General features: G+C 40.4%; 1 protein-coding gene across 1 annotated transcript; it reads right to left on the minus strand.

The window, feature by feature from the left end:
* Positions 1–533: 533 nt before the first annotated feature.
* Positions 534–11,733, minus strand: SKP2 (S-phase kinase associated protein 2). Its single transcript, XM_026865863.1, has 9 exons — positions 11,471–11,733; positions 9,990–10,101; positions 9,533–9,676; positions 8,835–8,969; positions 7,434–7,532; positions 5,798–5,925; positions 3,557–3,608; positions 2,770–2,877; positions 534–1,617 (listed from the first exon to the last, which is right to left on the minus strand). Exons 1-9 carry the CDS (start codon positions 11,613–11,615, stop codon positions 1,404–1,406), a joined length of 1,137 nt encoding a protein of 378 aa, XP_026721664.1. The 5' UTR covers positions 11,616–11,733; the 3' UTR covers positions 534–1,403.
* Positions 11,734–12,151: the final 418 nt, after the last annotated feature.

Below are 12,151 nucleotides of genomic sequence, written 5' to 3' on the forward strand. Positions count from 1 at the left end.
TGAAGCTATCCTGTGTCTTATTTCAACTTCCAAAAGTGTTTCATGTGCTCAGTATTTTCTCACTTGCTGTGCAGGTTGCTTTAAGTAGTGGTTTCTAAGCCTTCATGCTTTAGGGACAATGCAGAGACTGGGTAGCAGTTTTTGGTAAGGATTGCTTGGAGCTCCCAAATAACTTTATTCAGTTAATAAAAGATGTTTGTCCTCTTTGAACACTGAACCTGGTACTTAGAAAAAAACCACATAGCTCAAGGACTATTCCTGCAAGCTATTAAACAGTAAATGTATTGGTGACAAGACCCTATCCTCTAAACCACCACTGTTTTGACAAATCTCTCCTTTTTTTTTCTTTAACCCATGACACAGAGTTGGTGGCAAGCCAGAGGAAGTGTTCTCCCATCTATCAGTCATTTTGTATGATACAGCAACTCAATAAACCTTTATTAAATGCAAGAGAAGTTGTGCAGGGTTACATCGTACATAGAGAAAAGAACAACTTACAATAGTGCTGTGCTGCAACAATTTATTTTTTCTTGGAACTAATTTAAGACATAAACCTAAGGCTGCAGACTGAAACAACAGAACATCCAGTATGCTCCCATCACTCCTCCACTCCAGCTTTCACAAGGTCTGCTGCCCATTAACTTATTTGTAAGGGGCACAGGCTCAGTAGTGACTTGAAGTGTTACACTCAAACTTAGTGAAAACATAGAACAACTGAGTTTAACAAGGTAATGCTGTATTTGCTGTATAAAAAGTCAAGTTAAATATCAAATCCTAGTAATTATACAATCTCCACAGTATTTTTTTTCTGTAGTAGCACATATTTATTCCTGAACTCTTTTCTTCAGTTTGAGATGAGAAGCATATACCTATGCAACAGTCATATAGTAATGCCATAGGTTGACCTTAATCATCCATGAATAAGTTCACCACCTACTTGCTTACTGCATTTGTGGGAAAAACAGCAGCATATTCATGCCCTAGACAGGGTACAGGTGTGCCCTATGATTTTTCAGCTAACACCTGCTGGAACATTCCAGGCTTATGCATGAGGACCCTGATGACAGACACAGATCAAACTTTTAAAGTCAGTACCACCTCTGCAAGGTGTTGATGTTCCAGGCTGACACTGCTTCATTGCAATGATGAGTAATGATATTTTTCAAAAAAGGTCCCCTGTTCAAAAAGGACTTAGAAATTCTAGAATTGCTCAGATCATTGATTTCTAAAGGCTTTAAGTAGAATAATACTGCAAAAATATTTAGAAAACTAGATTAAGGCATGTAAAAAGCATTTTAACTTCCTTACAGTAACAGTACTATGATTAAAGGTGCTCCAGCACTGTGCTTCTTATGGAACTTCACTATACACAGTGTCCATCACATCCACTGCATTGAACATGGTCATGAGCCACTAAGCTTTCTCAGTGACAATCTGCATTTGATGCCCCAAATCTCATCACTCTTTTTACTGTCAACAGTTGCCCTTGCCACAGTTGTAAAAGGTTCACAGTTGATCTTTATGTCAGGAAGCATTTCCTGGAGGAGCTGTAGGGACCTATCAGTCACTAGTCCAAATACCTGAAGAGTCTTTAATGTTGGAATTTCACCAAGTTGTCTAGAAAGATAAAAATTTGAAATTAATCATGAACCTAAAAACTCTTTTGCAGTCTGTACCCAAACTAGATAACTGCATTTCTACTAATTTTTCAGAAGTAACTACTTAAGCTAAATTCCCCTTCCTACTTTTTAAAAGCACATATTTAATTGGAACTAGTTCTCTGTACTGATAATTCTGTAAATTGGCTGAATAAATTGCTGCTTGCTGATCTCTGAGTGAAAACAAATTCATTCCTACCCTTTTGTTTCCCTGAACTTAAATATTTAAGAACAAGTAGAAGGAATTGCCCCAAGTGAACCTTCAGGATGTGGTTCAGAGGCCACAAGCCTTTATGTAGTATCAGTCTCCAATTTGTTAGGACATTTTGGTAAGTAGCCAGCCCTGGCTTCTTAATTGCTTCATGTTTGCCCACTCACCATGTGACCTGTGTATCTATAAGCAAGTATCAGACAAAACTGAAAGGCAGACACACAAGCTATCATCATGAGAACACAGTGCTACAGTAAAGGTTCTTCAGAGTCACATTTTTATAGTCTTGTCCCTCTAACAATCTTTTTCATGTTGATCACTTCCTTAGGATTGACATACTTCCTGAGAAGATTAAGATGGATAGATACTATACTAATAAAGGCAGAAAAAACTCACAGGCAAGTAACTAAGCTGTGTTTCAGTGGCAACCAGTAACTGACACAGGTGCACACAAAAGCAAAGGGATATAAATATATCAGCTAATCAGCAAGTACTGTCAACAGTGTTAACTTTTCCAAACTATATCTTACTTGCTGCATAATCAAAAGCCTAATATTAACACCAAGACTGGTCATTGGTAGGACTGGAACCTCCAGCTGTACCTCACAGTACTGAGTACCAGTAGTATAATGCCATTAAGGGAAGACACAATGCATGCACTGAGCAGCAAGTTCCATGAGCACTGACAGACATCATGGAAAGATTATCTCAGATCAGTTCCACTCTGCATTCTCAAAGGTACATGCTATAGCACTCAGGTTCTTATCTCAGTTCCTTATTCCTAATTTGTTGTATCAGTGACTTTTCAAGACAGTACTTGCAATTCTAAATGTAAAATAAAGCAAGTTTAAATTATCCTCTGTATGAAAAGCAAACCAAAGCCATTTAGAAGTTACTTACACTATGGCAGCAGGTGTTAGCTGATAACATCGGCTAAGACACAGATGTTCTAGGAAGGGGAGTTGATGAAAATACTGGAAGCACTTAAGATTCAACAACACACTGTCACTGTACACAAGAGCATATGAAGGAGGTTTAAGTATAAAGCAGAAGTAAACCTCGTATTTCCACTACTTTTGCTACCACTAAAGTATTTTTTTGCTCAACATGGAAGAAACCCATTTCTAGCATGTGTGTTGTGGGGGGATGATTTTATTTTTCCACTGGGACAAGTGGAAAGGTCAAGTGAAGCACAAGCTTCTCTGCAGGCAGATATTCTGCAGCAAACTCATGCCATGAAAAGGCAATTGCTTTACACAGACACTTCAAGTTATTTTAACTGACTCAAAACCAAAATACTTTTTTTCTTTTTTACAAATTTATTACTTGGCCATAGATCTGTATCAGAGCTGAACTAAACCCTGTCTAGGATACTAGGCTCATAAACTGGATGCATCTAAATGCTTCCTTCCACTCTACCTATTGACTACCATCACTTATTAGTTAACAAATCCTGTATGTTTGTAACATTCATGCTGAGGTAACAAAGAAATCTTCAAGTTAGTTACCTGCTCCAGATTAGGTCATGCCAGAGAGCAAATCTTTGTAGGTTTAGCATAAAAAGTGTATTCTGGTTGTGCAACCCTACACAGTCATGCATTATTGCTATATAATTACTGCAATGCAATAGAATTTGCAATTCCCTGAATCATAAAGATTTAAGGAGTAGCTGCACAAGTCTTCTTACCTTAGGTCTAAATGGAAAAGTAAAGGACATCTTCCCACCAGTGTTTTAACATCTGAAAAGAGGTCACAGAGTCAGTGTATTTCAGTGACAAGACATATGTGCTTTATACAGGCTACTCACTTCCATGTATGTTCATTTATACCTTTCCTACTGTAATTCCACAACTGAAACAACTTTTTGTTAAAGAGATACACAAGACTGTCTATCAAGATACTTTACACAGACTTTTTTTTAATCCTTAGCAAAACAGATCCCTTTAGTCCAAAGAAATGTCCCTAAAAATCAGTTGAGCAAGCAACTTGGAGTAATTCAAATGATATTGCTGTGGAAATCTACCAGGACACATAAATGGTGAGATGCCTGAAATTCTTCCATGTAGTGAAAAAATACCAAAAATTTTCCACACATCAAATATCCTTTCAGAACATCAAGTTCTTTAGGCATCTCCATTTTACCCACAAAAAGTTCTTTCCTCATGAGAGAAAGTTATGGTTTTCCTGATCGAAACTAAATTCTTGAGACTATCTTTCATTGTCTGCAAATAGCATAGAATCACCTCTGGCTCAGATATCACCTAAAAGGCCACTATTATTAGCAAGGTGCTAATCAACATGCAAGAGGATTTTGGTATTTAACATGCAAAACCTAAAGAAAACAATACCTAAATTATTAGTGAACTATTCAAATTTTACACCTTATAAGCTGCATTGAAACAGAGTGAAATTACTCATAGAATGTGTTTTGCAACCAGAAGAGCTCAGCACATTGTCTCCAATGGTCAGATCGACAGAAGGTTCAACTTCCTGATTGGAAAGAGATTATGTAGCAGGTTTGTTCATGGGTTTTCAGCTGAGATAAAGACAACTAGTGTATTTCCCCACAAGGGAATGCATGCAGAGATCTGTGTGACATTTAAACAGAAAAAAGTTCACAGCCTGTGTGTCACCTACTTGCTTGTCAGCCAATGCCCTAATCACCAATTTTCTCACTGTGAAAATTAATTACTCTTTCCCACCGAAGCCATTTCAGTCTTTACCTATGCTCTTGTCCATTCTGTTGTGCCCTCTCCCCAGATCTAGATTTCTCTGAATTTTCTATTACTCAACAACTTTACCCAACTTTTCTTCCTGAACTATTAGTAAGTAAATAGTTAAATGTTGATTACCAAGATTATTTGCCTTCCAAATTAACTGGTATCTGTAGGACATCATGTCCTCAAGTAGTAAACTCAGGTATTTATTATGATGTTCTCTTTTGGAAGGTGCTGTCCTGATTTCAGCTAGGACCAAGCTAATTTTTCTTCTTAGTAGGTAGAACATTGCTGAGTTCTGGATTCAGTATGGGATTTCATATGAGACTGTTTACAATATGCTGATATTTTTAGTGTTGCTAAGAGATAAAAGACTTTTCAACTTCCCATATCTTGTCTGTGTGCAGGTGCACAAGAAGCTGGGAGAGAGCACAGCCAGAGCAACAAACCCAAATTGGCCAACAGACTATTCCATATCATACAGCTTCATTCTCAGTCTATAGATGAAGGCTGGCCAGGAAGCTAGTTGGTTCTCTCCTAGGATTGTGGTTTCAGGATTTTCCTCCTCTGGGATCACTAGCTGTGAATGGGCTGGGCATTGGGTGGTGAGCAACTGCATTGTGCATTATTCATTTGTATATTCTATTATCATCACCACCATTATTCTAATTTTATTTCAGGTATGAAATTGTTTTTTATCCCAAGCTATGAGTCTCCTTATCTTCACCCCTCCAATTCTAACCCCCATGACCCAGCACAGGGCAGGGTGAGCAAGTGGCTTCCCAGTGTTTGGCTGCCAGATGGGTTTAAACCACAGACACCTTCAGCAACCACAATAGCAGAAGCTTTAACAAGGCTTCAAGAACTGTATCTGGAAGGCTAATCCACAGTTTACAGTGGAACATGGGATCCAGTGTATCCTGCTTCCAGGACTTACTTCAGAAGCAAGGGCTATACCTTTCAATTGAAGATAAAACGAGCTTTTTCGTCTATTTTTAAATTCAGAAGACAATCTCATTCTCATGGCTGAACCAGACATACAAGTAAGATTCTCTGACAGCAAGAACATCAAGCTGTACAGCACAAAAAAAAAAAAAAAATCAATGTTAGAGTATGATTTTTCTATACACAGAGCAGATGCCAACAAGAACAAAATATAAAGCCTGCTGCTTTGTCCCATAGTGGAATAAGTCTTCCATGCTGCTACTTACCTGATATTTGTAGATTGTGTCTGTATCCACTTAAATTTAATTGGGTTATTTTTGTACTAATATGATTGACTGCCACTTTGACATGAGCGGCTGTGAAGTCACACCAGGACAAGTTCAGCTCCTCCAACCTACACAAAGAGTTGTTTGGAAGAATGATTGAAGCAAAGTTCAAGTTCAATATTATCTATTACAGTTGATACTTTCAAGGCAAAAACTTGTAACACATCTACTACCAACTTCCTGTATTCATGACTACAAGTTTTGCTATGACAATAATTAAGCAGTGGAGCAGGTTGCCCAGTAAGCCTGTGGAATCTGTCTTTCGAGGTTTTCAATATCCAACCAAAGCAAGTCCTCATCAACCTGGCCAGTGCTGATTTTAACCCCTTGCCCAGAGCAGGGTCTAAAGTGACTTACTTCCCAAGGACACTTCCAACTGGAGTGATTCAATATTATCTTTGGAAGTGAAACAGTTCTCTGGAGACTGCCACTGGGACACTATCTTTTAATCTTGCTTCTGGGTTTGTGACCTGAATCTGCTACTACTGAACAGATGTTCACATTGAGAGGAAAAAAGGCTATTAGCAGTAGTCAGATGACCAATTAATCCTAATTAGCATAAAATACTTCATAGTTTTACATAAGCACTGGCCACACAGTGACCTTAACTCTCTTTACATGTTTTGTTACTTATAGGCTACCACCATTCAGGGCTGGGACAATGTATTTGTATTGTAGATGTAACCAGAGGACAAAGACAGTGGACAGCACAACTAGAACATTTAGCTGGCAGCCCCCCGTAAATGAAAAAAACAGTTAAACTGCCACTAGCATTCCTAGGATCAGGTTTGCCATCTGCTATTCACTGTGCACTGTACAGACTACCATGCTCTAAAGAGCTCATGATCCAAGTAATCAGACCAAGCAATAGAAAGCATTACCTACCCATGAGAGGCAGAGAAAGATTAAGGCTTTTTCTGTCCACTAACTTACAGTTTGATTAAAAACATGCGCTTGCAGAAGCAAAGATTAAGTAGATTGTCCAGCATTTCACAGGAAGACAGCAGAAAAATCAGGATATAAATTCCAGACTGACTGTGTCTCAGTTCAGTGACTTCCTGCCAGCAGACAGTTTAATTGCTGGAGCTGTCAATCTGAGCACAGTGCTTCATGAAGAAGGTTTCTGAAGGATTATTCTATCATGAATGGAAAGGCACAAAGTTTTCTGCTAATCATGCTGTACTCTGATTGCAAAGAGAACTGTAGGACTCCACTTTTCAGTTTCAAAACACACACTTTCACTTTGTGAGGATCACATACAGCTTTCATTAAGAAAATTAAATTTACATTATAATCAAAAGAACATAAGTGGGGTTTACCCACCAATAAGACTTCATTTAATGGTGATTAAGAAAACTCATGAAAAAATACTGAAGTACATCTTTGCTACTGAAGAAAGTAGCTTGATGGAAAGAAACTGACTATTCAGCTAATAATCAACTGCTAGGCATTTAGGAACAGAAACAAGCTCATCAAAATCAGAGACAAGTACAGTTGGCATGCCTATCAAAAATAAAAAGTATCCTTTTTCTCAGGAATAGCAGTAAGTAGGAATAAGAAAAACTATTTGTCTTACATAGAACAGCTTCTCAACATCAGCTCCAAGCTTTCTGCAGAAAACCCTGAGCACCCAGAGATATTTAGTCGTATCAAACCAGGATTATTAGCAATGCTCCTGTAGAGAAGAAAAAAGAAAAGTAAAATTTCATGTTAGAACATAGCTTGCATTGCTAGGATGTGTAATTATTTTTAAGAGCTAAGATCCAAGGCACAAAATCATTTATTAAACATGCAGTACTGCATCTTCAGTAAACTGACCAACTTGAAGAGTCACTAAGAATCTCAACACTGTACTTGCTGCATCACAGCACAACTTTGAGCAGGATACTTGCCTATTTGCCTGACATCCCTGACAAGTCTGTATAATTATAAAATGCTAAGTTTAAAAGAAAACAATTTCTTTCATTTCATCCTGGTGTATGTCATTAAATAGGTGACATGGCTTATTAGAGGTAACTATATCTCTACAAAAGACAAAGCAATCATCCCATTTCCAAAGTTAACCCTCTCCAAGATGGAGGCTATTCCAGAAAAAAAAACACGTCCAAATAGCATCCCCCTGAATGCAATTGTTAGCAAGACTAGAGCACACATGCAGTTGGCAAAAACTGGAAAAAACCTTACACCCAGTATCCACATTTATACACAAGACAATAAAATTCCATCAGTGGTCCCTAATTCGTGCCCAATTTTGAGACACTTTTAATCTAGTATCAAAAGCTAAACTATATGGGTTTATTGGTTGTTTCTGTCCCCTCTGGTGTGAGGAAGGCATCAGAAAGCTCAAAAGTAGAAAGCAGGACATAGAGAGTCTCAGCTACCTGACATATGGTCCCTGGCACCTCCACAATGACCTGATGCGATTGAACAGGAGGTTGACTGCACACATTTCCAGTTTAACCAAATAGTTAATCTGCTTGACAGAATCTGTATTTTTCAGACACTCAAGAGTGAAGTTCAACACAGAAGTGAGAAATAGTGCAGAAGCACAACAAACATCTGCTTCTGAGACCCCTTAAAAGAGAAAGGAACCTCCACACCAAACAAAGTTCTCTTGGGAGCACAGAAACGAGAAAGTAAAAGTAGCTCTGCTGTACAGCTTGGCTGCAGGTACAGTCAATAAACACAAACTGTAGAGATAAGCAGTTTCTCCAAGTTTCTGCTACTCTGAAGAATAAAAAAAGCCACCAGGGAACACTCTTCCAGATGGGTGTTTTCCTCCTTACTTCATCTCTTGGAGGATTGAGAGGATGGAGCCCACTCATCTAGCCTGCCAGCTCACTCTTATGTGCCTAGAACCAGCCATTTCAAAAGACTCCTGCAACGAACAACTCAATTGCATTTTTTTGCCAGCCTGCACAGTATGATAGCTCCAAACAGAAGGTATTTACTGAGTATTCTCAAACATGTCACTCACTTCATGATGTCGTCAGAAAGCACTAGTCCCTCCAAGCTGAGGTTCTTCAGGTTTTCACACAGATTAAGAATACTATGGACATCTGTGGCAGACACTGTGCAGTTTGACAAATCCATATGTTGAATTTTGAGACGTCTAAAAAGGAGAAATGCAGGTTAGTAAAATTGCATTAAAACCTGCTCTCCAAATTCCCCATACCATAAACATAATACACTAAAACTATGCAAAGCTTTTAGAAAATTACACCATTATACTTAGCTGCACACTGGACATACTACCAAGCATATTGGGCCTATGGGTTAGCTACCCGCCAAAACTGCAGAACTCTTCTTTCAAGGCATTTACAGGATTTGTCATAACATCTGAAAGTCTATCTTGTTGGAGCTAAATAATTTTTCTGAGTTTCCCATACAAAAATGCTGGAGATGCTGATAATTTTTAGTTCTACAATATAGAAATTGCAAGTGGATGATGGTGCTTGACACTTTCAGAAAAATCACATTAACTTGGTTTTAAATAACTGACAGGTGAATGCACATCCACTTATTTCAACACATGCCTAATCATTGATCAGCACTTCCACACTCCACAGAGAGCATAAACACTATTGCTGGTGGGGACCTTGAAATCAAAAATACAGAGAAACTGAATATTTGAGATGTGGTTTCAGCATCCAGAACATGCAGAAGAAGCCTTACTTGCTTGTATTAAACAACGGATTCCCAATAAAAGATCTTGGGGAGCGAAATACAACAACACCTGCAGGCAGCAACTGTCCTAACACTCCTGGCTGCAGATGGCTACCAGTCAGATCGAGGCTCTGCCAGAGAGATTCATCAAACCTGCAACAGAATTTTACTTGTTAGTGAGTCAGAAAGAGTCAGAACTACAAGCATAGAAAGCTTTCAGTGTCACAAAAGACTAGGGGGAAGGAAAGTTATTTAATAGAATCTACAATGTTAAAATACATGAGCCATCTTTTGATTATACATGTAACCCACATACAGCATATACTAATTATACACGAATAAACAAGATGAGAACCAGATCATTTAATAGTCTATAGAGGCAAAGTTTAGTTTAGTACTTCTTAGTTTAGTACTTCTTTAGTACTAAGAAGTACTAAAGTACTAAACTATGAGAAGTAATACTTACGAAAGACGACGCCATCTCTTACAAACCAGGGAAGCTTCTAGCAAGTCATTTAGGGGCAAATATACAAAGATTGCCAAGAGCAATTCGTCTGGAATTAAATACCATGGAACACCTTTAGAGAAAGAGCAAACATGTTTAGTTTGCTACGGAAAAACAGTTTCCCTGAAAAAAATGACAATTTTTATTCATATACTTGTTTTAGAAAAAAGAGACTTTCAGTTAGTTGCTTTGTATTCTAGGGCTTCTGCTGTCCTCTTTTTTTCCCCCAGCTGAAGTGCACATGTATGTCAGGCTCCCAGAAGGGAGCCCAAGGTAAGCTATGTTTTTGCATGGTACACAGAGAAGAGCAGGTATTGCAAACTGCTCGTTAAAAACATGCACACTAACCACCCCCCCCCCCAAGAATTATCTGACAGGATGTGGTGGGAACTCAGCTTCTCATGAGTAGATACATGTTGCCATTCACACTGGAGATTTCTGGGTGATGGAACTCAAGAACAGCTGCCCATGACCCAGCACTCCATCCTATTTAAAAGCAGGGTTGTCTGAGGGCATTCCCACCTTTCATATGACATCTTAAGTGTCTGGAGAGGGCTGTTTCTTTACATTCCATGGTCGCTGCAGACCGAAACCATATTTTGATACCAGGGAAAGAACCCAGTATCCTATAACCCCTTCTACAAGGGCCCCAGGTCTTCAGGTTACAGCCCTGCTCTTTCCCTGCCAGTCCCTTTCCAGCCCAGGAGCTTTACACCCTTTGCTGCACCCTCTCTGTAGCTATCTGGCAGTCCTTTGCATTGCTCACAGCTCAGCTCCAACAGCAGCTAGGATGCTGCCCCTCTGGCATACATCAGCCTGCACTATGAGAGATATGGATCAAGATCCCTTTGGTCTTGAGGGCCAAGTATCTTACTTAGATGCTTACAGGAAAAAAAAAAAAAAAAAAAAAAGGAAAAAAAAAAAAAAAATAAAAAAATAAAAAATCAAGCCCCATCCTGGGTTTCAAAATTATATTGGGAACAGCAGTGCCAATGGTCCATATTCACCTGGTAGCCACAGCTGTATTCTGTGAGAAGCCTGACCCCATTTGGTATGTGGTGAAACATCTCATGGAATGGGTCCCTCAGGCAGATGCAGCTCAGAGCCCTACTGGGCCAAGGTGCCACCGAAGTCCCAAGCAGCATGAGCAGACAGACACAGGGACATGCAGCACAAACCCCCAGCACACAGAAAGGGGTTGGCAGGAGCCAACCACAGCTTATGTGAATTTCCCACAGTTATGGAGCCAGACACCACCTCTACTTAAAGGTTTACATAAAACACTGCTCATTAGCCCAAGCCTGAGAGCCACTAGATCTAGAAGTCCCCATTACGCTGAGATAGAGAAAAAAAACAACAAAGACTAAAGTATTAATGATTTGTGATACCCACTCTCTACCCCTTGTGAAGGGCAAATAAAACCTGGACCAGAGTGACAGTACCTGGATCTTCTTGAAGCAGCTGAGACTGCTGTGCAATAAAGTCCTTCACCTTCTGCCGTTTTGGAGGACAAGGCAACATCGCCAGCAGGTCCTCTGGCATGTTTTCAGAGCCTGTCTTGTCCTTTTTAAGAACAGACACTCCCATGCCAGAGAGAAACTCTGTGTTCTTACTCGCATCCCCGTCCCAGGTGAAGCTGGTAGAAACATTGCTGCTGGAAGACGGGATCTCCTGGAGGTGTTTTCTGCAGACACAGCAAAAGCCACAGGCTCTCAAGGTACCGCCAGACTGACACCAAACACGGGACGGAGCTACTCGTGCAGAACCATTCCACAGCTACACAAAACCCACGTCCCGCTGCAGGGCGGTTACAAGTGTTGGATCCGCCGGCGCTGGAAGCGCAAGTAGCGGAGGCGTGTGGTCGGTAGAGCCACGCTAACAGCCCGCCGGGGGCCGAGCGCACCTGCTCCCGGCTGGAGCAAGGGAGCGAGCGGAGGGCGCTGGAGAGAGAAGACGATGGCGACGTGCCCCTGTACGCACCCCATCCACCACCTCCCCGCTAACAAAACCCTGCCACGCAAACCCAGTACAGCCGGGGACCCGAGCACTGCCGGCACCCAGCCCGCGGCAGAGACCGGGGGAACGCCCGGGGAGGCTCAGCGGGAGCCCCACGCACGGCGGGG

Source organism: Athene cunicularia (genome assembly GCF_003259725.1).
Source record: "Athene cunicularia isolate RWA chromosome Z unlocalized genomic scaffold, athCun1 chrZ_part1, whole genome shotgun sequence".
NCBI classification, from domain to species: Eukaryota; Metazoa; Chordata; class Aves; order Strigiformes; family Strigidae; genus Athene; species Athene cunicularia.

What these genes read in the sequence shown, in the direction of transcription:
- SKP2 (XM_026865863.1), bottom strand. Translation starts at nt 11,615, where the DNA reads ATGGGAGTGTCTGTTCTTAAAAAGGACAAGACAGGCTCTGAAAACATG. An exon ending in GCTGCTTCAAGAAGATCCAG is followed by an intron (nt 10,102 to 11,470) that starts GTACTGTCACTC and finishes CTTTCTCTAAAG; the next exon opens with GTGTTCCATGGTATTTAATT. An exon ending in ACACAATCTACAAATATCAG is followed by an intron (nt 3,609 to 5,797) that starts GTAAGTAGCAGC and finishes ACCTCTTTTCAG; the next exon opens with ATGTTAAAACACTGGTGGGA.